A 27,740-nucleotide genomic window follows, 5' to 3' on the forward strand; every position below is an offset into this window, starting at 1 on the left:
TCAGAGGTATGCACCTCTTCTGCATCTATATTAACCACCTCAATCTTAGTTGGATTGTCCACATACAGTATGCTCTCGATATATATGTACCACTCTATCATTATTCCTAATTGTATCCTCATACATGTTCATCACATTCCTATCAAGCCTAATTAACTTAAGAGCAATACCACCCTCTGCATCAGGTTTCTCCCAGTAAAAATTCTTTCAATGCATATATCCCAAGTCCTTGAATAACCCCTCCATGAAAAAAAAAAGTTCAGTGTATTGACATTAATTCTGGGTATTAAAAATACTTCACCTCCATTGTATACGAAAACCCCTTTGAATTTCTCTCCAACCTTTTTTTTAGGTGATATACAAACGTGATGTGACTTGACATCTACGAAAAAAATAAAACTCTCATAATCATTACTAAATCTAGAAAAACCTAATATTTATAACAATCACTAAGTAGTAATTAAACAAAAATCTAAGAGCATTTTTAATTATAATCGGCATAGTTGGAACTAGAAAAATTAGTATCTTTTGATCCTTTCTCCCTTGATATCTCGAGTGCGTGATCGTCGATATTGTGGTATAGGTTGCCTTCTTTGAGTAAACTAGCAAAGAACTCCTCCAACGTTCAATCGAGCGATGTCTTCACCGCAATGATATTGCCTCTCTGTTAGGACTTTCTAACTCTCTTAAAGTGCAAAGTCTTTTACGTTGAATAATAAACTGTTGAGCCTAGTTTGATTTTGGATTAATTTATGATGACAAACATTCAATTGGGTTGAAAGCCCAATATTGTTTAATGTGTGTTTTATTGTGGCAGGCCCATTAATTCTCTCACAACCAAACAATGTTACTTGTTCATTCTTTTGGTGTTTCAAGTAAATGCACAAGCCCAATACCTCATCTTTGTTTCACCGTTCAGCAAGAATGAAAGACTATGCATTTGGCAAAAGAAAAAGGGCAGCTGTCTACATCATGAGCAAAACAGGACAGCTGGAAAACAAAGAAAGCAACAACACATCAAGGACAGGTGTGGCTCGGTAAAAGCAAGAAAGGACACTAGGACAACCACTAACCCAAGGACATCAGCTGAGCAATACTAGGATCGTGGTTGAGCAAAACACCAACGAGCAAAGAGCACAGAGCAGCAGCAGCAAGAAAATGGAGCAGAATACAAAAGAAGAGCATGCCAAGAAAGAAAGCAAGAAAAAAGACCACAGAGGTAGTGGACGAGCTCCTCCAGCAGCAGGGATAGTGGAGCATGGTGAAGAAGGACAGCTTGCTAACTGTGCCAGCTCCAACGGGCAGCAAGGACAAGCAAAAGGATGAAGCTACAATGAAGCAAAGTTGAAGATATATAATAGGCTTCACTCCACCATTTGAAGGCAAGAAAGAGATAATACACACTTAGAGCACCATCTCTAACACAGAGCTGGAATCTCTTTCTTCTACTCAAGCTTAATTCTGATCTTTGTGTTATGGCTATCTTGCGTTATTTTCTGTTTTGAGAAAAGGCAATTATGTGAGGTTCAAAAGGCAAGAGAGAAAAGGCAAGAGTGATACAAAATAGCCACTAATTTCTGATATATTTTGGGTTTATGAACTAGGATTAATTCCCCTTACCAAGTTGGGTTAGCACTTGGAGAAATTGAATCTGGTTGATTCCCCTTCCTAGTTGGGTCAGTACTATGGGAAGCTAAGCTTTTGGTGATGAAAGCTTAGGGGGTAGATACTAGTTGAATTAGGGAGTAATTCAATAGTATTGGTGTATGTAATCTGTGAATGATTAGTAAAAATTTCACCATGGTTTGTGGTGGAGACTGAACGTAGGATTCATTGCACAAAGAATCCGAACCAGGATATATGCTGGTCTTCATCTTCTCTTCCCTACTCTTTACTGTTCTGCGTATGAGACTATTTCAAATAATCTCCTACAAATCGTGCTACAACAAAAATAGAGTTTGAAGCTTTAAGTTTTAAGCTAACTTGATTCAATCTCCTTCTCAAGTTCAACTAGATCCATCATAAACAAACTTAATTATTTATATTTCAATTCTTTTTATTTTTTAATTTAATTTTTTTAATAATTTAAATATAAAATTAAATTATTTAATCTGATTTAGCACCAAGAAAACACATCACTCACAGTGATGTTGCCAGTATGGACTAAAGTCCCACATGTGCACTTTAACTAACGAAACCACACGATGATCGGAAGGATGAATGTATATGTCGGAGTAAATAAATAGTGTGTACGCTTGACCAATTAAATGATTCAAATGTAATTATGTTCAGCGTGTAAACTTTAATTTTAGGTGTATTTTTGTCCCTTCTTCTTATTTTATTGAGTTAATTACCAATCCAGTATCGAAAGATTCATATGCTAACAAATAGGACATAAAAAATATTATCGACAAAATAATTTTTAGATGATATCAAAATGCGATAAAAATAACCAATATATTATATATTTTTTATTAATGACAAAGACTTTTTTAGTTTGCAAATAATTTATCTTTTCATTCGAAATTTTGTGATAATATTTAAATAAATATTTAGAAGATGCACACAAAAATACAAAACAAAATTTAATTTTTAGATTTTTTATCTTTTAAAATAATATAATCATTCACAATTAAATATTTTTTTAAAAAATTTACTTTACGTCAAATTACTAAAATTTAAGAATGAAAATTTTTTACTTTTTTAATAATATCTGTAAAAAATTATATCAAAATTTAATTTTTAAAATTTTTTAAAATATATATTTAATATTTAATTTTTTTTGTTGTATTTTTAAATTTTTTAAAAATTTATTTATTGTTAAGATCTTTTGCAATTATTTTTGTGAGTGATATAAATTTTCGAATGCTATTTTAGTTGTTTATTCTATCTTATTAAACGAGTGCATACGTATTATTGTTATCTTCATTAATCAGATATTAGCACTTAGCCATTTAGGTTAAGACTTAAGAGTATCACTTAGCTGACGGGTGTTCCATCCTTTTCAACCAAATGCTCTCTTTGAAAAATAAAAAATATAAAATTCTCAACAAAATTTCAGTTTTCTGATGGTTGGCGTCAATTGAATTTTGAGTCAGGTTGGATTAGTAATTTTTTTTTATAGTTTTGGTAAGTAAAATTATTTTATTTTTAATTTGATTAATAAAAAAGGTTATAAAAGTTTTTATAATAAAGAGTAAAATTGAATAAAAAACTAATGTTTATAACTAAATTTTAAAAAAATTATATCTAAATAATGTGTTTATTTTTAAATATTTTTTATTATAAAAGTATAATTTTTATTTTCCATTAAAAAATACTCTTCGTCATAATAATATTCTTATGTGATTATGTTTTTAGTTTTAAAAAAATAAAAATACTTTTAAAACATATAAAACAATACCTTTTAAAATTAACTTGTATTTTTAAAATTAAGTTAATAAAATTGTATATATTAATAAATACTTACATTTATTTTTATTATTTATTCTATTTATATTTATTATTTTATTAGATTTAATTAACTTTTATTTTAAAAATATATTTAAAAAGTATAATAATAAAATTTTTAAATATTTTTAATATATTAAAAATATAAAAAATTAATTTTTGTAAAATATTTTTTATGATATGATTAACCTATATTTTTAGGATATAAATTAATAAAATCGTACTTTATTTGGGAGAGAGCCCAAAATCAAGATGAATTATCCCTAAACAATGGCCAATCAAAATGCAACAGCTATATTTATTTATTTAATAATTAATATACTTGTTCAAAGGCAATAGTAGTATTCTGATTTTTGAGTCAGAATCCAAGTGTGTGATTCACTATGACAAGTTGGAGTAGAAGTGGCTAATAGCGACAAACTTCCGATCCATTCCAACAACCACCCCTAAATCCTTCTATAATAAGCTTTACTTTCTTCCAATTCAGACAACCTTACCAAAATTTTCATCCTTCTCCCCAAAAAACAAAGATCCAAAAACAACAAGAAAAAGAAAAAAAGAAAAAAAAGAAAAGATGGCAGCTCCAACTTCTCACAAGCTTTTTTCTGCCCTTAACTGCCGCTCCAATCCCGACTTCTCCGCACCTCCGCCTTCCTTCAACCGCCGCCTCAACTCTGCCGCATTTTACGGTCCCTCCGCCATCATCCTCCGCTTCCCTCCAAACTTCCATCGCCAGCTCAGCACCAAGGCTCGCCGCAACTGCAGCAACATCGGCCTCGCTCAGATCGTCGCCGCATCTTGGTCAAATGCACCAGCTGCCGACTCCTCCGGCGGCAGCGCTCCAGCGGCATCTGCCGTTGACGCTGCCGCCACCTCGGCGGCGATCTCAGCTGAGATCGCCGCCGACGATAACGTTTCCGCCGGTGCTGGCGGAAACGGAGCTGTGCCTGTACAGTTCAGTGGTTCGGTTGATAGTTCTAGTTATTCTTTTTTGAAATCCGATGGAAGCATGGCGATTCATGCCGGTACGTGAACATTTTTCTCTTTCACTTTTTTGTATAATTATTCAGTTTTCATTTTGTAATATTAATCGTTTGTGATTATTATATATGATTTTCAATCAAGCTTGCTTCTATAATGATGTCTGATAATATTTTGTAACTTGTTTACATAATCTATAAGATGCTTTGATGTTGTTCTTAATGTAATTACTTGGTGATGCATTGGGCTTTATGCAGCTGAAAGATTAGGTAGGGGTATTGTAACTGATGCAATTACCACCCCTGTGGTGAACACTTCTGCTTACTTCTTTAAGAAAACCGCTGATCTCATTGATTTCAAGGTACTATACTTCCAATTGTTCAAAGCTTCATTCTACTTCATGAAGTTTTCATGTTGAAAGAATGTAATAGAAAATTTTCAATTATTAGGGTTGATAAATTTGTCATCTGTTTTTGTTGCAGGAGAAACGCCAATTTAGTTTTGAATATGGGCGATATGGAAATCCGACAACAATAGTTTTAGAGGAGAAGTTAAGGTTTGTGTGTTTGATTCGATCATGATCTTGCAGTGCTTTTACATGTTAATGTGTTATTATTGACATTTAATGAGGTATATTATCTTTATAAACCAGTGCACTGGAGGGGGCCGAATCAACTTTGATAATGGCGTCTGGGATGTGTGCAAGCACAGTTTTGTTGATGGCACTAGTTCCAGCTGGGGGACATCTTGTGACCACCACAGATTGTTACAGGAAGACTAGAATATTCATTGAGACCGTGCTTCCAAAGATGGGAATCAAGGTACATGATCACACTTATTTGGAGATCTGAATGTATTTTGTTTTGCTATTTTATGTCGCTGTGATTGTTAAGGTTGCTTAAGTTGTTTGCACTGGGAGCACATGCCTTTTTTGCTTTCATAATTATTCTCAGATTTGTAAATATGTTATTTATTGTTCTAATAAATTTTCAATTTGATGAGCAGGCATCTGTTATAGATCCAGCAGATGTTACAGCCTTGGAATCTGCATTGGAGGAGAACAATGTTAGTGTTGGAGAGAATAGTTGGTCTCCTTCTGTGGATTTTCTATCTTAGATTTGGAATTATTTGATGTTCTAGACTTCACATTGTATTGTGCATTTGTGCAGGTGTCTCTATTCTTTACTGAGTCTCCTACCAATCCTTTCCTCAGATGCGTTGATATTAAGCTGGTTTCTGAGATTTGTCACAGAAAAGGGGCTTTGGTCTGCATTGATGGTACATTTGCAACGCCTTTGAACCAGAAGGCCCTTGCCCTTGGTGCTGATCTTGTTTTGCACTCTGCAACAAAGTACATTGGGGGTCATAATGATGTTAGTTATTTTGCTCTTTCAAACCTAATTTGGTGGTAGACAGCGATGCAGACATTGTACATTTTATCTATTCATTATTAAGTATCAAGGAAACTTTTCCCCTTCGTTTCAGGTCCTTGGTGGTTACATTAGTGGTCCAGATAAGTTGGTTTCACAAGTTCGTACTTTGCATCATGTTTTGGGTGGTACTCTTAATCCGGTTAGTCATCTCTTCAGTGCAGAGCCCTAGTTTGTGGTGTATGCTTGCAGTGAAGAATATGCAATTGATAACTTCCCTGACATAGTGCAAATGTGTTCACAGAATGCTGCATACCTATTCATTAGAGGCTTGAAAACCCTGCATCTTCGTGTACAGCAGCAGAATTCAACAGCATTGAGGATGGCCAAAATTTTAGAGGAACATCCCAAGGTATGGTTCTGTTGATATTACAATGTTTGGCTTGATCCTAGCCGAGAAATTTTGCTTGCTGGAAACCCTTGTATTAAAGATGCATGAGTTATGCTACAACCAAATCCACCATACAATGGCATAAAAACACATTGTCATAAATATTTGGCATCCTTTCTTCTCCCAAAACCAACGAATCTGTCGTGTTTGTTTAATTAATTGTTCTTTTTATAACTGTTTTCCTCATACGCTGGAAGCAAATATGTATGTGTTCTTCCACCGGCTCTTCTCTGTGTTATTTCACTTTTCATTTCTTGTAGAAAAGAAAGTTCAGATAAGTTGTTTATTGCGTGTATAGTGTGTAATTATCATCATATACAATTATACATATAATTATTTGTGACACTTTAGTGTTTCACAAATTCGGAATGATGCTACTATAATCATATATAATATAACTGATTCTAGAATGAAATGCTAAGTTCTGCATTTGATGTTAACTGGCGTTAATGAAACAATACATTGGCAGGTGAAGCACGTGTACTATCCAGGCTTGCCAAGTCATCCTGAACATCAGCTTGCCATGAGGCAGATGACTGGTTTTGGTGGTGTTGTCAGTTTTGAGGTGATGATTGCTATCCAAATCTGTGGTTGAAACCAGCCATAACATTCTCTATAATTGTGTGGTGTTAATAACCTTATTGACAAACTCTGATAATTCCATCGCTAATCATGCAGATTGATGGAGATCTAATAACCACCATAAAATTTGTTGATGCACTGAAAATCCCATATATTGCACCCTCATTTGGAGGCTGTGAGAGCATTGTGGATCAACCTGCTATCATGTCTTACTGGTACTCATTTGAATTTGTTCTTTAAGTTGTCATATTAATGATCAACACTTATCCCTTGTGTATTTTGAATGGTTAATATATTATGTGTATGATGCACTGCATATCGTAATTATACTAGCATCGTCGTTCTTTCTAATTGTTCCTTTTGCTTGAAACTTCTTGGTGTCAAATTAATGAAATATTATTTTAAGATAAGGTTTGGTTATTGATGTATATTAAGGGTTTCATGTGTTGTGGAACAGGGATCTTCCTCAGTTAGAAAGGGCCAAGTATGGTATTAATGACAACTTGGTTCGCTTCAGCTTTGGAGTTGAAGATTTTGAGGATTTGAAGGCTGATGTTCTGCAAGCTTTGGAAGCCATATAATATACTAAAAGGCAATTAGGCAGTATGCAGTATGCACTATGTGCACTTACCTTAGTGTTCGTTGTTCGTCTTCTTTGTTCTGTTTTCATTATCATGTATAAGCGAATCAATTGAATTTTGATCACCTAATGTTTTGTTGTGCTATTTTGGAAGAATGATGTCTCATTTGAATGTCTTGAACTATCAAAATTTTCAATTTATTTTTTATCCTACCTCCATCACAATATCTTTTACTAAATTTTAGCTAAAATTTTTGTAAATATTATTTACATAGTTAAACATTACTATAACAATTTTAATTGTTAATTCATATAAACCTAATGTGTAAAACTCAACTTGGTTTTTTAAAGAATTTAATTTGATTTCTTAATAGATGGAATTTTATAAATTTAGATTTTTTTTTCTTGCACTGGTATTTTTATTTTGACAGGTCAAGGATAAAATCTAAATTCTATTTAAAGGTATTTTTATCTTACTAGGTCAAGGGCCAATTTAAATTCTTTTGTTTGGTGACTCAATTTAAATTCTATTTAAATGTTTTTTGTTACATATACAAAACAAAATTTAGATATTTAACATTTGTTTAAGTGGAAGAGTAAATGATCACATAACCAACTCAAATAGGTTATTTTATAGATTTAGATGGTTCAATTTAATTCATTAACAAGACTAAGTTAAGCTTATATCTTATTACGTCATTTAATTATTAGGTTATCATAACTTATAATTTTTGCTTTAAATCAAATAAAAATGTCAAATTTACTTATCAATTGAACAAAATTAATTTTGCATTTAGAGAAAGACAAAAGACCCTCTTCATAGTGGTGCTGTGTTGGAGCACTTGGAAAGCGAAAAAAAACCAGCAGTTTAGTGTTGTGAATTTATGAGCCATACCTGATGCTGCTAATTTTTTTTACTATTACTTTACTCTTCTTTAACCTCTTAGTTTTCCAGTCACATTTGGTGATAAATGAAAATACTCAATTCTTTTGTACTTCTTTATGAAAACACCTTTATTTTATATTAATAAAATAACATTTATCTTTAAAAAAAATTAATTTTGCATTTAAATATTATTTTTTATGAGTATAAAATTAAAGATTATGTTGTGTGTACACTAAAATACATGTTAGAATTTAAATATATATTAAAAATAAATTAAACTACACATATATTTATAAATAAATACATTAATAACTGATTTTAATGGATGATTTTGGTATATGAATAAATTGTAAAATTAATTTCGTGATCTAAATTTTCTTAAGTAAAAACATTGTACATATTTTTTTGGTGACTTAAAACACATTGTACATATAATCAAATGTCAAAGCCTTCTGCGAGAAAAAAAAAAAGTAATAGTTCGGTAATAACTTTTCTTCTTGACGGTTAGCTTCAAAAAACTGGTTTCTAAAATCTTTTTCGCTTGGCTCCCGCCGTTTCGATTCCCGCCGTTCAACTCTTCATCACCACTCTCTCGAACCTCGAAAATTCGCGAGGAAGATTCAATCCATTTTTTCCCCAACAAAATGTGGAATTCTATTCATCTTCATCTTCATCATCTTCTTCTCCTTATAGTGGTTGTTGCACCTTCCTTGTTACTTTGCAGCTTGGTGGAATCGGTGCAGTTGGAGCTGAAATCGGGGCACACGAAGTGCATATCGGAGGAAATCAGCGACAATGCCATGAGTGTCGGCAATTACATCATTGTTAACCCAAACGAAGGGCATCCCATACCCAATTCTCACAAGATCACTGTCAGGGTATTGCTCTTCCTTCACTCAATTGCAAAACCCTAGCTTTTACTTTTCTTTTTTCATGTATATCTTCAATTTCAGATTCTGTACCTGCGGTTCTTTGAACTTACGTCAAGATTTTATTTAATTTTTTTGCTGAGAAGCATTTTAATTATGATCAATTTTTTTAACATAGCTAAGATTATTTAATTACATCCTGAGTAGTAGTAATCACTAATCTGGAAGGTTATAACTTATAAGAGAAAAAAGAAAGTGATTATTTTGGGACATGATCTTTTTCTTTTCTTTCTTTCTTTAGAAATTTCTTTTCAAATTGTCTCAGAAAACCTGATTTAAACAGATACTGAGTGGTAGTATATTTTGTTCTAATAATATTTTGTTATAATAATATTGTTATAATAATATTTTGTTTTATTTGCAATGTTGGGGCAGGTGAGTTCACCTCGAGGGATCAGTTATCACTATGCTGAAACAGTGGATTCTGGTACTTTCTGGTTTAATTCCAAAGAGGCTGGTGACTACACCGCTTGTTTTTGGGCAATTGATCACACTCCGGCGGTAACTTTGATCATTGATTTTGACTGGAAAAGTGGGGTCACTATCAAAGACTGGTCCAAGGTTGCTAAAAAAGGACATGTTGAAGTAAGTGTACCTAATTTGTTTTTAATTATGTTTTTAATTTTATGGAATTGATTCTAGGAAGCAGAATAGATCCCTTAGGAATTGATGTAGTTAGAGTTGATTTTAATGTATAGTGATTTCTGTTTGATAGCATGCAAACTATCTTTCCATCTCTCAGAATTGATTCTAACACAGCCTGGAATTTAAACCAGACAAGATGGAGAGAATCCAAAATCAATTATGAGGTGATGAAATTGATTTTGGGGACTGGAGCAGGGAAACCAAACATACTTGATGTTCCTTGAGTTAGCATTTCATGTATATGTGTGATTGGTATTGTATAGGTTGGAGAGGGATCATTTGGAATTCTTTCAAGTCAGCATGATTAGTTCTCTCTTATGTTTATGACTGATTAAAATGCAGTGAAATATCTGGCATTTCTATACCAGATGCTTAATAATCAGTGTGGGTATGGTTGCATGTTTTCTAATGTGTTGTCTCGTCTTCTTAGGCAATGGAACTCGAGTTGAAAAAGTTATTTGATACTCTCTCGAACATCCACTATGAGATGCTTTATCTTCGTAAAAGGTATTAATGTTCATGACTTCATCCTATAAGCATATTGATCTTGACATTTTTTGTTTTTCTATAAAATGTTTCTATGTTTAATAAACTTTGTATGAAAAGGTGTTTTGGCTTTAAATATTCCTTTATGGAAATTATATGAAATATATTGTTATGCATATTAGTCCAAACATTGTGCATACACACTCTGAAAGACCATTTTAACTGCACTGTAATGCTATCAACTATACTTACAATAGTGATCCATGTTGTTCCCTACATCTGCTATAGTATTAGTTATGTTTTTGTTCTACCAAGAAAGCACTTAGGGATGCAATCAAATAAGCAACTTGACATGAAAGTTTTAAGCAAGGCGAGAAAGGAAGTTGTTTTACATAGTAGATAATAAGGTTCTATTTTAAGCCTTTATATTTTTCTTGGGTACATAAACAGCATGAGATCTGAGCATAACATCTCGTTCACATTATCCAAACACTTCATTGTTTTACCACTTCTAGTGGCTTTTCTAATTTTATTCATCATAATGAAAGTGTTTTCCCAAAATGTCTTTTGTAGGGAAGAACAGATGCAAGAACTTAACAAAATGACGAACAAGAAGATGTTTACGTTCAGCTTACTTTCATTATTGGTTTGCTTGTCTGTGGCTGGTTTGCAACTATGGCATTTGAAGTTATATTTTGTGAGAAAGAAGGTCCTCTGAGTACAGAGTTCCTTAACACCAAAATTCTTTCATTCTTTTGCTAGCTTGGGTTGCGTTTGGCTAGTGCGCACCCTGAGATGAGGTATAGACACAAAGACATAGATGCTAGGTACATAGATACAAATACACTATTCCTACACTTGCTTGGTAATGAAGAACAGGACACAATACACAAATTAATCTTCTACTAAAATGTCAATTTTGTCTTTAAATCATAACCATCATAACCACTATCCTACCACCGTTGAAACTCCGTTCAGGATATTGTTGAAAAAATATTGCTGAAAGTGGTTTGTGTATGTCCCAAAATTTGTGTACCACCGCTTAAGAGGGAACCAAATTATGTGTTTGTGTACCTTTGTGTCATAAAAAGAAAATATTGGACACTACAATGTACAATGAAATAGAGTTTAGTTTTTTCTATTTTTATATATTTTTCTTTTTGTTGATGTTTTAACTGTGAGATGAAAATTTTGCTAAAGGGAGTAAATTTTTTGCTATGTAATATATTATATATGCAAGGACAAGAATTCCTAATTAGATATACTTAGTAGTCCTATTAGTTAGTAGAATTAATCTTTACATACACATCATTTAATTTAATAACTCTAACCAAATCATTTACACTCACGCGTGCACATTTTTCTTTGAGCTCCTGTTGCACGTTCTTCTTTTTCGTCACCCTTGATACCTCGTCTTCTTCTTCTACTCTTTCTCCTTCTTTTTTGTTATTTTTCTCTTTCGTTATCGTCGTTATCAACACCTCCTCCTCCTCCTCCTCTTTCTCTTTCTTTTCTCATCGAAATTTCTTTTACTCATTCCTTTTCCTCCTCATCCATCATCTTCATCATCATGATCATCATCGTTATAGTTATCGTCGTCTTTTTCTTATATGTATCGTCGTTATCATTATCGTTATTATTGTTATCATTATCATAGAATTTTTGCCATATTGATAGCGTTGCCTGATCCAAAATTTGATTTGGATGTATTTTTGTCAGTAATTTTTGTGTGTTGTTTTCAAACTGAGTTTGTGTGTCGCAAAATTTTAGTGCATTTTTGAGTTAATTGAGGTTTGTAGCAAAATTTCGGTGTAAAAAACTAAAACATTTATGTGTTATTGTTAAGAAATTTCAGTGTATTTGTATTCTGATAAGTTCTACATAATTTGAAAATCTTTTTTTTCCTCCTCCTCCTTTTCATCTTTTGCTGTTGTTTCTTCTTCTTTTCATCATCATCATCTTTTTTTTATTCATCTTTTTCTTTTTGTTTTACCTTTTTAAGTTTCTTCTTATTTTATTCTCTGAACAATAATAAAAAAAATCAAACAAAGACGAAGAAGAAATACATAATGGTGCAAAATTACTTGGAAGAGGATGAATCTACATTCATTCAACTAAAAGAAAAAAAATAAGAAAAAAAGAAAGAAAAAGATACACTAAAGAAAATATTTTTGTGCATTTGTAACAAAATTATGGTGTAAAAACTAAGAAAGTTATGTGTTATTGTTAGGGATGTCAACGGAAAAGGGCGGGGGCGGGAAATGCCTCCCTGCTCCCCATCCTCTTCCCCAGATTTGCTCTCCGTCCCCGTCTCCGTTCTCTGCCATGGGAGAATATTCCTCCCCATCTCCATTCCCCAAAGGGCCCCATTTTCCGTGGAGACCCCATTCTCCATTTATCTGATAGTTCTAACTAATTATTAATTTTCATATGAATAGAGCTGCAAGTATCAATCCTATACAAAATAGCAAGATTTTATACAAAAAGTCTAAACGACAAGATGATGACTTCTTTCAAAATACGCAGTGGGAGACCAACGGCGAGCCAGAGGACAGAGTAGTGGATGAGGTAGGAGACGCGACAACAGAGAGAAAAATGGACATGACGACATAGTTACGGAAAGAGACGCCGCAAATAGAGAGCACAATGCAATGAGGGTGATAGCACCATGAGGTGTGACGATGCAGTGAGAAGGGAGAGTGGCGAGAGAATGACTGTAGAGAGGTTGGATGGAGTATGGACAGTGTTAGAGATCTCTGAATTGAAGAAGGGTTATGTAAATGACGATTAGGAGTTTTGGGTTTCTATATATGTGAAATGACTAAAATAACATATATGAGAAATAAACTATTAATGACAATTCAGTAAATTTGTGAATTTTGGGGATTAGCGGGGATGGGGCGGGGATCCCCGCTCGGTTCCCGCACCTGCCTCGGGGGAATTTTGTCCCCCGTCCCCATCCCCACGAAAAAAATTTCCCATAGTCGGATCTCCATTCGGGGCAGTCCTCGCAGGGATCCCCGCGTCTCGGGGAGATTTGCCATCCCTAGTTATTGTTAAGAAATTTTGGTGTATTTTAATTCTGATAAATTTTGCATAATTCAAAACTCTTCTTCCTCCTCATCTTCTATTATTTCTTCTTCTTCTTCATCTTCTTATTTTATTTTTTTATAATTCTTTTTGGGAAAAAAAATTAAACAAAGAAAAAAATATATAATATTGCAAAAGCAATATAAATAGGAGAAGAAAAAAAGTTACAGGTAGCAATAAAAAAAACCGACAAAAAGGATAAAATACAGGAAGAAGAAAAAAGAATGAAAAAAAAGGAGGAGCAACGTAAATAAGACATTGGAGGAGGAATACAAAGAAGAAAAAGACACACGAAGAAGAACCGCGTAACTTTGTATTTAACAAAAAGATTTGTACATGTAGACTAATAATTGTCTTAGTAATTTATATTTAAAATATGAATTACTTTAGGATAAATCGATACAAATGCTGTTTAGTACAAAAAGTTTTGTGCTAGTATCATCGAGTAGAATTTAATTGGTTAGTATTTGTTAAAAAACACCATGAAAATCGTTTCAATTGTTCAAGTTATGAGGGAAGAAGGTAGCACTTGTTGAAGCAGTAATGCTAGGTAATGTTTTTTAATTTTTTTTTTAACCAACATTAGCTAACATCCTTAAAATTATTTTATTTATTTTAAATAAAAAATTTTAACTTTAAATTTTAAATTATAAATTTAAACTCTAAAATTAACTAATAGTAACTAATTAAGAATTAGTTCCTATAGTTTCTGTGTAATTGTGAACTTGGAACTCAATCATTACCAGTTTCATGAATGCTGCAATCATATTGTTACAAAACATAACAAGAGGCAAAAACTAAAGACCTCAGTCTCTTCCCCAAACATGATTAACAATTGAGAATGTTACGGTTAATCAGTTATCCTCCATAGAGTGTACTAACCATATTACCTCAAAAACAATGCAAAATGGCATACTTGCATCAACACTTGCCCACATGGCAGAAACCTGCACTTCCATGCGGGACCTCAAGGTCCTCCATGCCCGCGCCTTCTGCGCCTCCCTCCATCACCATCCTCTCGTCCTTGCCAAGCTTTTCCGCTTCGCTGCAGTGTCGCCCTTCGGGGACTTGTCCTATGCCCACCGCATGTTTGATCATATGCCTCAACCAACCACCACCTTCTTCTACAACCTTCTCATCCGTGGCCACTCCAACAGCACTTCCATCCCTTCGTATCCCACCTATTTTTTTAACCTTATGCGCCAAAAGGGTATCTTTCCAGATGGGTTTTCCTTCACCTTCTTGCTTAAATCCACCTCCAAGACCAACCTCCTTCCTAGTTCAGTTCACGGTGCCGTTTTGAAGGCCGGGTTTTGCTGCCACCTTTATGTGCAGAATGCATTGTTACATGCTTATGCAGCAAAGGGGATGAGTTTGACGACAAGGAGGGTGTTTGAGGAGGCTTTAAGAGTGGGATTAGAGGTTGATGTTGTGTCCTGGTCAGGCTTACTTGTCGCACACGCAAGAGCAGGGGAGCTAGAAATTGCGCGACGGGTGTTTGATGAAATGCCTGAGAGGGATGTAGTCTCGTGGACCACAATGTTATCCGCGTATTCCCAGGCCAAGCTTCCACAGGAAGCGTTGGAGTTGTTTTGGGAGATGAGGCATACTGAGGTGAGGCCGGATGAGGTTACCATGGTGAGCGTGATTTCGGCTTGCACAAATTTGGGAGACATAGAGACAGGGAGGATGGTGCATGAGTACATAGAGCAGAATGGGTTTATGTGGATGGTTGCACTCTGCAATTCCCTGATCGATATGTATGGGAAGTGTGGATGCTTGGAGATGGCGTGGCATGTATTCAACGGCATGAGGAGGAGAAGCTTGATCACATGGAACACAATGATTTCTACGTGCGCAAACCATGGTAATGCCAATGATGCATTTGGGTTGTTTGAGTGGATGATTCGTTCTGGGGTTGTGCCAGATGGGGTGACACTTCTGGCGCTTTTAGTTGCATATACTCATAAGGGTTTGGTCGATGAAGGGATTAGGCTGTTTGAGAGCATGAAAAGAGAGTATCGAATTGAACCCAGGATTGAGCACTACGGCGCCATGGTGGATATGCTGGGACGTTCCGGGAGGCTACAGGAGGCATATGATCTCCTTACAAGCATTCCTATTCCCTGCAATGATGTGATTTGGGGAGCACTGCTTGGTGCTTGCAGGATTCATGGTGATGTAGAAATAGCAGAGAAGGTTATAAAGAAATTATTGGAGTTGAAGCCGGATGAAGGGGGATACTATATTCTTCTCCGTGACATCTATGTTGCTGCCGGCCGACCGGTTGAAGCGAACGGGATGAGGGAAGCCATGTTAGCCAGTGGAGCAAGAAAAACTCCTGGCTGTAGTTGGGTGGATGCATGAAAGCTACAGCAGTCAATATATTGTTGATGCATAGTTAATTCCTAATTATACGTAGTTAACAGCATAAGTATCACAATTAATGATATGCAAATAGTTTATTGTTCTAGTTCATTTCTGCTGCAGATTTGTCCACAGGGAATCTTCCAAATTCCTGATTTTTGACACTATTGTAAATACTAGCCAGCAACAAGCAATAGTTTTGTTGCAATTATTGTTGGATTGTCCTTACTATTGAAGGCTTTCAGAAATCAATGCATCTTACCGCCATAAAGTTGTTCATGCTGTTTGAAACTCATCGAAATGAGAATTGTTGATTTTATCTATTTATTTTTTTAAAATTTTTTTATTGCACTGATAAGTAGAAGCTAGAACCTGAAATTTATCTTTTTTTATTGCTGAATTCGATGTATTAAAATCTAGGCACATTATTAAGTGGAAAACTAGCTGGGAACTGGCAAGTGAAAACAATTTGATAATTTTGAACGTCTTTTTTGGGGGAATGATATTACAAGAGTAATACCATTTTAGAAAGATATGACACTAGTTACACAAAAAAAGAAAGCAAATTTTCATATATTACAAAACCAGCATACTCTCGTCAATAATCATGCACTTCAAAGAAGAAAACACCACCAATTTTCTTATACCGTTGCCCAACATAGCATCTTTTCCCAAGCACTCAACGACCAGGGAAGAAAACTGGGCCTGCATTGGCTACTTAGAAAGTTTAAAGTACAGGATCGAGGCTATAACAAGAACCAGGACAATAACAATGGTGGTAATAATCCACTTGTTCCTGCTCATCCTTCTTGATATGTTGGACAAAATTTTCTTGCTCTTGCCTACATTATCATCTACTCCATGAAGCTGCATGAGATGACATAACCATCAATAGACAGAAGAGCATATAATTCAACCGCAAATAAAGTTAAGAAACTAGTAACACACTATACAAATGCCACATGAGAGTCAAATCCCAGAGATAAAAGTCAATACTGCCTAAGTTTTTATTTCAGGGGTGTAGAGTTCTTAAAATATAACTTATTGGAAAACTTTCAAGTGCACCGGGTACACCAGTGTTTTAGTAATCTTTAATCATTGATCTTAATTATAAAAAATATATATAATATATATAATTAAGATCAACTATAAAAATTTATTGAAACACCGATGTACCAGTATACTTGAAAGCTTTCCTGACTTATTACCAAAAGAAACACAGACAAATCGTTAGTTATTCAAGAAATTAAACACTACCGTGTTATTTGCATGCAGTAGAGACTGTCGCTGTGCATGCAAATCTTGAAGAATAGAAACTCCAAGATCTTCTGTCTCAAACATTGTTCTTCTACTTTCCTCAATTCTGTCACCAGACTTGTTCAACCTCTCAGTTGATGCCATTAATCTTTCTCTTTGATCAGCTGATGCCTATTACAGTCACATTAGCAGCTGGCATCAGATTTGACAGCGCCAATCCAAGAAAAGCAGTGTTCAGAAATGAAAGTTCGATATAAGCTCAGTATAAGGACATAAGATGCTATGGATAACTAACTTTGTTCCATACTGAAAGGGACACATATAAATGGCTGCAACTCCAAATTGTTGCATCATAATGGTGACTTTCACATGAAAATGAAATGTGTGTGCATGTGTAAAGCAATGTCAAAAATGAATCATACCGTCACAACATATACCATGCTTGATTCCAACAACTCATCCCTAGCAGAAGGGTTCAAGTTACCGGCTACAATTTTCTTAACTTCGCTTTTAATATTGTTCAGATCTGATTTATACTCCCGCAACTTAGCAAGAACTACGGCCTTAACGTTCGGCTGCAAACTTCTTGCCTCAAGGTCCATTTTTCGAATCTACAAGTTCATATACACCATGGAATCCGAATCTTAGAGAATATGAGAAATTAAGGCAGATTTTTAACCAAAAAGAGAGGAAAAAGAGTACCAAAGCTTCTGCCTCATCAATTCCAGTCTTTACTTCAGAAACTTTTTGCTTCTTTTGTTCTGCATATTCAACAGAAACAGAATGTATTACTCTAGCATAAAAATCACAAACTTCAATTAGAAGAAGAAGAAAAAGGATGAAGAAGAACTTTAATTAACTACCTACCTCCATCAAGAGAAGCAGCTACAGTGCATTTCTTTGATAGATTAGCAGAAAGCTCGCAGTACTGTCGTTCATATCCTTCGAACACGGTACTCATCCTTTCTAATAACAACTTTACCGAATTCAGAAGACGAAATTAACTGGAACTGAAATCCTAATTGGATCAAGACATTAGGAAAAAGCACGATCGGCGGAGAAAAGGATACGAAGGTTCCAGAAGGAGCACAGTAAGGTATTGTTTTAGTTGACTTAATTGTTGAAAGTTGAAAGGATGGAAACGGAAGTGTGGGCGATGAAAATGATGATGATGATGATGATGTGCATGGTTTCTTTCTTCTTCAGTTTCAGGTGTTAACTGAAAAGTACTACTAGAGTATTACACCTGGAATATTCTATGCTACCTACCTTCCACGTGTGCTATTTTTCTTACATTTTTTTTTTCTCTAATAAATGTTTTTAGTTTATCTCATTCTGGATTTCAGTCCTAGCCATTTTATCACAGACAACAGTAAATTAATTTGATATCTAAAAGTAGAAGAAAAGAAAAATTTGAGTTGAGAGGATGTCGAAACTCCAAAGAAATTGGATCTTCAAGAAAATTATCCATTTTTTATTTTTTATAGTTATGCTTTATATGTTGAGTTTTTTTTTTTTTTTTTAAAGAATTGTGCTCAAATTCTTTTAATAGAAAAATAGTTCGATTGTTTTAAATAAGTTTTCATCATAATAAAATATTATTTTTTTGGTTTTGATTCAGCAAAAAAATTTAAAAGAATTTTATTTTAATTAATTTGTTTCCTTAAGCCGTAACGCAACGGATTAAATATAATTTTTTTAACCAAAGATAAAAAGATTCAAAGTGAGTATGAAAAGATTATACTATTTGAGTTATAATTTAATTTAACAGTTGAATTTAATAGATATTTTTTAAATTTTACTGGACTAAAAACTTCTTTAAATATTTTGAAATTTTAATAATATATTATTTGTGTTGAATGATATTACTTTCAAGTTTTACCCGCTAAAATATGATGACATGTTACGCAAACTGAGCGAAGAAGGAGTAGCCTTAGCTTGTGTGTAAGGTGAAAAGAATTGAATCCATGCATCAACACGTGGACGTGCATTTCATGTCCTCTACCAAAAAATGCGCCCCGGGAACTCCTTGTGTTTTTCATTTCAATCTACCTTCATATTCTTATTCCTTAACTGTATATGCAACAAACTCTACCCCATGCATCATCGTCATGCTTCTCTCTTTTCCTTCGTAACCAGGTTTGGAAATCTTCAATTTCTATATGATTACTATTGATCTTGTATAATCTTTTTCTTTTTTACCTTATGAATCTACCAAATTCTGCAATGTGTATAATAATCTTATATCATATTCCAGAATCGTGATGTAAACGTGTATCTTTGGATGTTAAAATGCATGATTTAGTTTTCAGGTAGAAAAAGTTACAAGTTAATGTGTGCCAGTTTCTAATTGCACTAATTGGATGTGGATCTGTTAATTTTCTGCCAATTTAATCTGAGCAAACCCGTAATCTTTGGATGTGAATAAATTGGTGTAGCTCATGGGAATTTGTGGTTTGATCTGCCTCCATATGCGTATCCAAGCAATTAGATTTGGATAACTAGCACTGATAATGTTGTGAGTGATGCGTGGATGCTTTATGAGTGAAAGGATTTTAATAGTTCAATACCTTAATTAGAGGTAAACATGATTGAAACAGTCATACACCGAACCCTAATTAATTATTTTATATGAATGGTGTCCGATAAGGTATTAATGGTATATTCACATTAATTCCTTATAAATTCGAATCAACTATTGAGAGTTGCATTTTATTTGATTTCAGGACTATACTTGAGATATTGGGAGCAAACAATTAATGATCTGCTGGTTCTGAACCAGATTTCAACAATGATTCTCTCAGCTCTTCTAACTTCAGTTGGAATTAACTTTAGCTTGTGTTTTATATTTTTCACCTTATACTCTATACTGAGGGAGCAACCTGGCAATATTCCTGTCTATGCATCGCGCTTAGTTTCCGAAGATAAACTTCCAGAGGCTCAATTCAATTTGGGACGCCGGCCTACGGCTGGTTGGATGCGAAGAGCATGGGAGCCCTCTGAAGATGAACTTATTTCAAATGCAGGCCTAGATGCGTTTGTCTTCATGCGCATATTTGTCTTTAGGTGATTTAAATTAATCAATTTTCTTAATTACCAAACTCAATGCTATTATTCTTCAAGCATAGCTGCAGTGTAAGGCTGTTTTTGCTTTTATGGTGTTCTGATCTGCAGTGTAAAAGTATTTACATTTGGAGGAATTGTTGGGATACTCATTCTTCTTCCAATTAATTTTATGGGGACTCAGATTCGTGATGATTCTGATTTTCCAAACAAGTCATTGGATTCCTTCAGTATTTCTAATGTTAACAATGGTTCAAAGAGGTAAGTAAATATGGTTGATCATGATACATAGTCTTGTCTCTTAGGCACATCAAATCTTAGGAAATCTCATTGGGTGTATATGAAAATTTTGATTCCTTTTACTGAATTTTCACCTAAGCCATAACATGGGATCTCTGATCGCTAGATTTGGCCTTTCTCAAGGTTATGGATCCATTTTTGTGCTGCATATGTTTTCACCGCAGTTGTCTGCATTCTTCTTTATCATGTAAGTTTTTATTGTTCGAGTCTTCTTTACTTTGTGCATGCTGTTTGATTTTACCTCTGGGGTTTGACTTTCATGGTTGGTGTTAAAACCATATGCAGGAATATGCATATATTTCATCAAAGAGAATTGCATGCTTCTTTTCAGCCAAGCCTGAGCCTCATCAGTTTACCATATTAGTCCGAGGTATTCCAGTTCCACCAGAAAGCAACTGCCAAGAGACGGTTGAGCGCTTCTTCATGGAGTATCATCCTTCTACTTATCTTACAAACTCGGTTGTCCGTCGCAGCAGCAAACTTCAAGTTCTAATTGTAAGCGTTTTCTTGGAGTTCTAAGATGTTTCTTTAATGATTTACTTAATTTTTGTTACCTAATCTCAATTCTTTCTTTCAATGTTACTTGTAATTTTTTAACTACTAACAGTTTATTATTTCCATGAAGACTGATGCAGAGAGACTGTATAAAAGGCTTACCCAACTGAAACATAAAGATAATTCTCCAAATAGGTATCGGCGCGACGGATGTTTTGGAATATTCGGACAAAAAGTTGATATGGTAGATCAGTATGAAAAAACATTGGGAGACATAGAAGATAATGTGAGAATAGAGCAGTCTTCAATTGAAGGAAAGGTGATTATCATGTCTGCTCTGGTTTATACCTTACATATCAACAAAGCAACCAATTTCATTGAATCATTTACTTAAACGGTTAAACCAAATCATCATTAGATGTGTAATTAGCCTTGACTTTTGTCTACTAGATTTGGCTCTAGATATTATTTTTCATGCTTATTAATTGAAATATCTAATACATAAACTTGTTTCATAACTATATTAAAAGGAAGTTCCAGCTGCCTTTGTCTCATTTAAGTCGCGATTTGGTGCGGCGACAGCTTTGAAGATTCAAGGAGGCATCAATCCAACTAACTGGATAACCGAGAAAGCTCCCGAGCCTCACGATGTTTATTGGCCTTTCTTTTCTGTCACGTTTATTAGAAGATGGATCAGCAAGCTGGTGGCTTTTATAGCCTTCATTGTTCTTACCATTCTGTTTTTGATCCCAGTTGCACTAGTACAAGGTCTTACACATCTTGATCAGTTGGAAACCATGTTCCCTGCTCTGAAAGATATACTTAGAACGTAAGTTACAAATTATTGCATCTTGAATTCAATATCTATCTGCTAAAATGTGCCAAAATGGATTCAATTAAATGATCGTCCTTTGATCTCTGTAGCTGACTCCACTTGGTAGGACAAGACTTAGCTGTTGTTTACATAAGCATGAAAAAGAAACACATCAATAATTAATAGCAGTACTTGTAATATTCTGATTATTGGATTTCTTTGGTTGTTTTATCAGTAACATTTGGCACCACCAATATTTGTTTGCAGAGCACTTGTGACCCAAGTTATAACAGGATACCTTCCCATTCAGATTCTTCATTTGTTCTTGTCCTTGGTTCCGCAAATTATGATTATTCTTTCATCCTTGCAAGGACACATCTCATGGAGTCAAATACAAAAAAGTGCATGTACTAAAGTGTTGTGGTTTACCATATGGAACTTGTTCTTTGCAAATGTTCTATCAGGGTCGGCGCTCTATCGCTTGAACATCTTTCTCGAGCCTAAAGAGTTTCCAAGAGTATTGGCCGAAGCTGTACCGACACAGGTGAGAAGAATGACAAGTTTTATCTCACAACATTCTGAACTCTCTGTATTACTTGCACTACAAGGCATCTTTATGTCTTATGTCTTATCCATTGCAGGCATCATTCTTTATAGCATATGTTGTAACATCTGGATGGACCAATATAGCATTGGAACTCTTTCAATCGGATCGACTTTTCTACAACTATATAGACAGAATTTTCGGAGGAGAAAGCGACGAGGACTTTGAGGCGCCATCGATCCCTTACCACAGAGAAGTTCCCAGGATTCTGTTCTTTGGACTTCTTGGTGTGACTTACTTCATCCTTGCTCCACTGATACTGCCATTTCTCGTAGTATACTTCTGTGTTGGATACATCATTTATCGCAACCAGGTTCGCCGATTGTTCTTGTTTTCCTTTACAAAATGCAATCAAATAACATTCTAATGCTTTATTAATCATCTTTCTGCAACAGCTTCTAAATGTGTATATCCCAAAGTATCAAACTGGAGGAGAATTTTGGCCTACAGTGCACAACTACACAATCTTTTCATTGTTGCTGATGCATATCATAGTGATAGGGATATTTGGGCTGAAAAAGCTTCCTTTAGCATCTGGCTTGACTCTTCCTCTTCCAATTCTCACATTTCTGTTCAATGAGTACTGCCGGAAAAGATTCCTTCCTATATTCGAGGCCTATCCGGCCGAAGTAAGTTGGCTGATGATTCATTCTAAGTTACCTCATTCTCTCTTTTTTAATTTTCTTTTAATGCATTGTTATGGAACTTATGTGTACTGCTGCAGTGTTTGATCAAGAAGGACAGACAGGATCAAGAAGATCAAAACATGTCTGAATTTTATGAAAAGTTGGCCAATGCATATAAGGATCCAGCTCTGATGCCAATCAAATATTCTGGAATGTTTCTTGGTCACAAACACAGGTCTCCACTACTTCAAAGTTCATCAGAAGCTTAAAAGTTTATCACATAGTAGGTTCACTATGACGATGCCATCAATTTGGAACTGAATGGCTGCAACCAACCAGAACTAACAATGTAGAGAGAGAGAGTTTAGCAGATAGATTTGTGGAGCTTGTAGAACTAGCAATAATGTGCCTTAAATTTTGTAGCTTCCTTTCATAGATTCAGAATTTATTCTTACTTGTAAAGAATATGAGGTGTTTTGAACTTCTCATAGAATCTTGTTGGTAAAAATTATGACTGGTTTAAAAATTTTGAAGTGTTTTGATCATAGTTCATTAAATAATTCTAGTAAATATTTTATATTATTAATATTTTGGCAGATAAGTATTTTTTTCCAAATGAAATCGTTTAAACAAGAATATATTTAATAGAAGAGAACTCTATATTTATATATATAAAAAAAGATCATTTGTAGGAACTTCATTGTAAAAGCCATTTGACTACTCAAAATGCTGCCTCGAATGTAAAACTATATGATAATATAAAACTCAATTTGTTCAAATTTTAATAACATCCACTTGCAATGCAAACAGCTGTTTCAGTTTTGATTCTGTCATTCTGCATGCATATAATTTCTCAATGATAACTGCATATAAAGAGTTTCTACAAATAGAGTAATACTTTTAATTTGAAAATGTAATATGATTTATGTGCAACAGTATAGGTGTAAATAGTTAAAACTTTGGTGCTCTGTTACAAAATAGTTCACTCTTATATTATTATCAAATTGAGAATACATTTTATTAATTATTAAACAAAAAAAATTTACAGAACTAGTCTTGTGAGAATTTTCAACGAGTTTTTCATATAATTTGGCCACGGTTTATTCTAGCCAACGGCCATCGGCAATACTATACAAGAAGAAAAGTATTTCCTAAGTTGGTCCAGAAATGTCACAATCCATAACGAATGATATATTTTTCCATAGAGAATTTAGCATATAATTATTGATCAAAGTAGTGGATGACACGACATTGCAAAATAAAATAAAATATATTTATATTCTGGAATTATTAGGTAGCATTTGGTTAGAAAACTGAGATTAAGACCGGGAGACTAAGACTCATGATTGTGTTTAGTAGTTAGAGACTAGAACTAAAATTTCAGTCTTCGCCTCTAAAATTTCAGTTTTTTCAGTATTTTCAAAAAATTGGGACACAAAGATTAAAATTTTGGAAACGAAACATAAAACTTTAATAATATTTTTTATAAAAATATCTTCATTTAACTTTTCAAATTTTAAATTTATTTTTCAATCTCCTTATTTATTTTAAATTAAATATAATGATGAGACATAACTTAATTTAGTACATTTTATTTCAAAATATAAAAATTTAATTTAATTTTTCTCAATTTTAATTTCTCTTTCAAACGCAGACTTAATGTTGTGGCTGGATATGGACAATATGTCTCTATGGAGCATTGTTGAAATCGTCTCTCTGAAATTTAATCATTGAAGACAACAACAAAAGCATTTTTCTTTCAGGGTATTTAAGATTAACTTAAAATGATTAGGACCTAGCTTCGGTTTGAAAGAGACTTGCTTCATCTCCAACTAGAAAATTCTTAGATGAATTTTAATTATTTACACTTATTATTATTATTATTATTATTATTATTATTATTATTATTATTATTATTATTATTATTATTATTATTATTATTATTTTGTATAATTTCTTTTCTTTTCCCCTTTAACTTGCATAATTAAACATTTCAAAGAAAAACGATACATAAGCAACAAGAATTAGGTGTAGTATTTTTTTTTTTAATTTGTTTACATGCATTGACGACTTACAAAAGATGTACCAAGTCAAAAGACAATAACTAATGATAGAAATATATAATAACCAGTGTACTCTTAGGTTGAATCCAAATGCCAAATTCCAGCTAGATGCAGCTAGCTTGCTATGCTTTCTAGTTCATTCTATTGGCGTTAGGATTTTGCTACTCTGGATGTTTTTATTGCTGTCTTTTTCTATCAAATTGTATTAAGAAATTTTATTTTCTTAATCTATTTTATTTTTTATATATAATATTTTATATTTTATATTTTAATTAATTAATAGCATGTAGAATAAATTAGGGAAATAAAATTTCATAACAAAATCTTCTCTCTCACAGAAGAAAATTATTTTACTAATAAATAAATTATTTTTAAAAGTATTATATACAAAAAAATAATCAACATCTAATTACATATATTTATTATATATATTGTTTTATATATTTTTCATATGTATTTTATACAAATAATTAATTTGATAACTAATTTAATGTGCATGCATAGTTAAATTATTTGTCATGCATGTTTAGTTTTTATCAGAGAGATTGAAAGCAATGGGCATTGACCAATTCAAGCGTGCCCATTAGTCTGTGGTAAGAAGAAATGGTTAAATTCTCAAATGGGATTATAAAAAGAGATTAAAAATAATATTTGCCATGGTCCAACAAATTTCACCAATTACAAAGTTTAAGCGAATAAATTAAGAGAATCAGAATGTGTCTACAGACAGATAATTTTAAAAATTAAGTAACTTTAACATTAGTTAAGGTGATAGATATCTTAATCTCTTAACTAAAGATTTTAAATTCAAGTCCTAAAAAAATCACTGAACTATTGCTTACTCTCTAGTCACTACCCCTTTCTATATATAAGAGGCTAAAACCATCACAAACTAAACCATAGCAACCAAGCTTCAACACTTCAAAAAATCACCTTCATATGCACCTAATAAAACCAAGAATCTCCAAGAGTTCCAAGTAGGAAAAATAGTGTAATTGATCAAGAAAAATGGCAAGGAAGAGAAAGGTTGCTGAAGCAATTGAAGAAGAAAACATGGAATCATGGCATGAAATGATCAAAGAAGGTGGAGCATTAGGAGAATCTACAAGAAGATCAAGAAAGAGGTTTGTTGGTGTGAGACAAAGGCCATCAGGAAGATGGGTGGCTGAGATCAAAGATACCATTCAGAAGATCAGAGTTTGGTTAGGAACTTTTGATACTGCTGAAGAAGCTGCAAGAGCCTATGATGAAGCAGCTTGGATCCTCCGCGGATCCAATACTCGAACCAACTTCAATCCTTGCTATCCTCGTTCCTCTTCAAATCCTGCTCTTTCCTCAAAGATTGCAAATCTCCTCCTTCAAAGGCTTAAAGCAAAGAATAATATCATCTCTTGTTCTAATCTTAGTACTACTCACCAACAAGATCATCAAGCTGATGTGTATGGAGCAGAGTCGAAAGCTTTCTCGATTGATCAATTCGCAGATTTCCTTTATGATCCTGAAGCTTGTAGCGCAAGCAACAACAAATTTAGTGATAATATTGAACAAATTGCTTGCATCACTAGTAGTTTCGAATCGTGTTTAACAGAGAAAGATGCAAAAAGGGATAAAGAAATGGATGCAACACAAACATCAAGCATTGACTCGAATTCAAGAGTGAAAAATGAGGAAGAAATCGAAGAAGAAGAAGAAGGTTTGATTGTTGAGGATTTCAGGTTCTTGGATGAGAATTCTATTGTTTCATCAAGTTACTGTTATTCTCCTTTTGAGATTGTTGAAGAGATGGAGGAGCCTGTGGAGGCAGAGAACTATGATGGTGATGATGAGCCTTCAATGATGAAAGCTATAATGAACAGAATGAAGTATGAGAGAAAGTTCTCAGCTTCTCTCTATGCCTTCAATGGGATACATGATTATGAGTGCTTGAAGTTGAAGCTTCAGTCAGGGAACATAAAGAGTAGAACAGGAATTTCAGATCAAATTAGCAAACTTAACAAGGCTTGCAGCAAGAACAAAAATGAGGTTAATAAGGAGGAAGATGAAAAGGAAAAGGAGAAGGAATCCATTGATGGAGATTTGTTGTTTTGGAACTCCCTTAATCTCCCTAATATTTTCTAACTTACAATTAGTTTTATTAATTTCAGTAACTTTGGTGCATGCTCATATGTAGTAATCAAAATGAGCAAATATTCTCTAGTGTATAGTGATAAATGAATAGACTAAATAAATATACAAACCAAAGACAAGAACTAGATATGTTTTTAGTCTTTGATACTGAATAAAGTTATTGATCTTTCTATGTTGAAGATAGAAGTTCATATTCTATCGTTGATTCATAAATTCTTCAAATAATTTCCACTTATTTTTAAGGTTAAACCAAAGTGAACTGCGAACACAAGCTTATCATTTTAGACAATTTATCTTTTAGAACACCAATACATAATCTTACAGATAATATTCTAAATAGAAACTCCCAATTCATCTCTGATGCTACTTCTTCGCTGCTGCTTTTTTTTCTTTTTTCTTTTTCTCTTCTACTTCTAGTTTTTTTCTTCTTCACTTTTTTTGTTCTTGCTTCTTCTTCCTTTTCTTTCCCTTTTCAAGAAAGAAAACGAAGAGAAAAATAGAAAGAGTAAGAAAAGGAAGTAGTTAAAAAGGATGGAGGAAAAAGAAATGCAATTTTCCTTTTTTTTTTTATCTA

General features: G+C 33.6%; 6 protein-coding genes across 6 annotated transcripts; 5 read left to right on the top strand and 1 right to left on the bottom strand.

Annotated features, from left to right (window-relative positions):
• The first annotated feature begins 3,778 nt into the window (after positions 1-3,778).
• LOC112797810 (cystathionine gamma-synthase 1, chloroplastic) lies at positions 3,779-7,633 on the top strand. Its single transcript, XM_025840907.3, has 11 exons — positions 3,779-4,475; positions 4,689-4,792; positions 4,914-4,987; positions 5,084-5,252; positions 5,437-5,496; positions 5,601-5,804; positions 5,917-6,003; positions 6,106-6,213; positions 6,722-6,817; positions 6,931-7,049; positions 7,292-7,633. The coding sequence occupies exons 1-11, from the start codon at positions 4,025-4,027 to the stop codon at positions 7,413-7,415; spliced, it is 1,596 nt and encodes a 531-aa protein (XP_025696692.1). The 5' UTR covers positions 3,779-4,024; the 3' UTR covers positions 7,416-7,633.
• A 1,140-nt stretch (positions 7,634-8,773) lies between these two features.
• Positions 8,774-11,615, top strand: LOC112797811 (transmembrane emp24 domain-containing protein p24delta7). Its single transcript, XM_025840908.3, has 4 exons — positions 8,774-9,178; positions 9,605-9,814; positions 10,305-10,381; positions 10,934-11,615. Exons 1-4 carry the CDS (start codon positions 8,945-8,947, stop codon positions 11,076-11,078), a joined length of 666 nt encoding a protein of 221 aa, XP_025696693.1. The 5' UTR covers positions 8,774-8,944; the 3' UTR covers positions 11,079-11,615.
• Positions 11,616-13,952: 2,337 nt separating this feature from the next.
• Positions 13,953-16,140, top strand: LOC112797812 (pentatricopeptide repeat-containing protein At5g48910-like). Its single transcript, XM_025840910.3, has one exon. The coding sequence runs from the start codon at positions 14,351-14,353 to the stop codon at positions 15,815-15,817; it is 1,467 nt and encodes a 488-aa protein (XP_025696695.1). The 5' UTR covers positions 13,953-14,350; the 3' UTR covers positions 15,818-16,140.
• Positions 16,141-16,361: 221 nt separating this feature from the next.
• Positions 16,362-18,250, bottom strand: LOC112797813 (vesicle transport v-SNARE 13). The gene is made up of 5 exons (XM_025840911.2): positions 17,942-18,250; positions 17,777-17,835; positions 17,497-17,685; positions 17,075-17,245; positions 16,362-16,684 (listed from the first exon to the last, which is right to left on the bottom strand). Exons 1-5 carry the CDS (start codon positions 18,033-18,035, stop codon positions 16,532-16,534), a joined length of 666 nt encoding a protein of 221 aa, XP_025696696.1. The 5' UTR covers positions 18,036-18,250; the 3' UTR covers positions 16,362-16,531.
• A 1,556-nt stretch (positions 18,251-19,806) lies between these two features.
• LOC112795384 (CSC1-like protein HYP1) lies at positions 19,807-23,369 on the top strand. The gene is made up of 10 exons (XM_029298119.2): positions 19,807-20,140; positions 20,249-20,398; positions 20,561-20,624; positions 20,723-20,932; positions 21,063-21,251; positions 21,463-21,761; positions 22,014-22,290; positions 22,388-22,663; positions 22,746-22,979; positions 23,075-23,369. The coding sequence occupies exons 1-10, from the start codon at positions 19,866-19,868 to the stop codon at positions 23,243-23,245; spliced, it is 2,145 nt and encodes a 714-aa protein (XP_029153952.1). The 5' UTR covers positions 19,807-19,865; the 3' UTR covers positions 23,246-23,369.
• A 2,308-nt stretch (positions 23,370-25,677) lies between these two features.
• Positions 25,678-27,371, top strand: LOC112797815 (ethylene-responsive transcription factor ERN1-like). Its single transcript, XM_025840913.2, has one exon. It carries the CDS (start codon positions 26,048-26,050, stop codon positions 27,155-27,157), a length of 1,110 nt encoding a protein of 369 aa, XP_025696698.1. The 5' UTR covers positions 25,678-26,047; the 3' UTR covers positions 27,158-27,371.
• The last annotated feature ends 369 nt before the right edge of the window (positions 27,372-27,740 follow it).

The sequence above is a fragment of the Arachis hypogaea genome, chromosome 4 (genome assembly GCF_003086295.3).
Source record: "Arachis hypogaea cultivar Tifrunner chromosome 4, arahy.Tifrunner.gnm2.J5K5, whole genome shotgun sequence".
NCBI classification, from domain to species: Eukaryota; Viridiplantae; Streptophyta; class Magnoliopsida; order Fabales; family Fabaceae; genus Arachis; species Arachis hypogaea.

Bases quoted from the DNA above. Each gene is read 5' to 3' on its own strand.
- LOC112797810 (XM_025840907.3), top strand. From the start codon at position 4,025: ATGGCAGCTCCAACTTCTCACAAGCTTTTTTCTGCCCTTAACTGCCGC. The intron at 5,497-5,600 runs GTTAGTGTTGGA...GCATTTGTGCAG, and splicing joins CTGCATTGGAGGAGAACAAT to GTGTCTCTATTCTTTACTGA. The intron at 5,805-5,916 runs GTTAGTTATTTT...CCTTCGTTTCAG, and splicing joins ACATTGGGGGTCATAATGAT to GTCCTTGGTGGTTACATTAG.
- LOC112797811 (XM_025840908.3), top strand. From the start codon at position 8,945: ATGTGGAATTCTATTCATCTTCATCTTCATCATCTTCTTCTCCTTATA. The intron at 9,179-9,604 runs GTATTGCTCTTC...ATGTTGGGGCAG, and splicing joins CTCACAAGATCACTGTCAGG to GTGAGTTCACCTCGAGGGAT. The intron at 9,815-10,304 runs GTAAGTGTACCT...TCGTCTTCTTAG, and splicing joins CTAAAAAAGGACATGTTGAA to GCAATGGAACTCGAGTTGAA.
- LOC112797812 (XM_025840910.3), top strand. From the start codon at position 14,351: ATGCAAAATGGCATACTTGCATCAACACTTGCCCACATGGCAGAAACC.
- LOC112797813 (XM_025840911.2), bottom strand. From the start codon at position 18,035: ATGAGTACCGTGTTCGAAGGATATGAACGACAGTACTGCGAGCTTTCT. The intron at 17,686-17,776 runs GTACTCTTTTTC...ATGAACTTGTAG, and splicing joins TTGATGAGGCAGAAGCTTTG to ATTCGAAAAATGGACCTTGA. The intron at 17,246-17,496 runs GTATGATTCATT...TGACTGTAATAG, and splicing joins GCATGGTATATGTTGTGACG to GCATCAGCTGATCAAAGAGA.
- LOC112795384 (XM_029298119.2), top strand. From the start codon at position 19,866: ATGATTCTCTCAGCTCTTCTAACTTCAGTTGGAATTAACTTTAGCTTG. The intron at 21,252-21,462 runs GTGATTATCATG...CTATATTAAAAG, and splicing joins AGTCTTCAATTGAAGGAAAG to GAAGTTCCAGCTGCCTTTGT. The intron at 22,291-22,387 runs GTGAGAAGAATG...TATCCATTGCAG, and splicing joins CCGAAGCTGTACCGACACAG to GCATCATTCTTTATAGCATA.
- LOC112797815 (XM_025840913.2), top strand. From the start codon at position 26,048: ATGGCAAGGAAGAGAAAGGTTGCTGAAGCAATTGAAGAAGAAAACATG.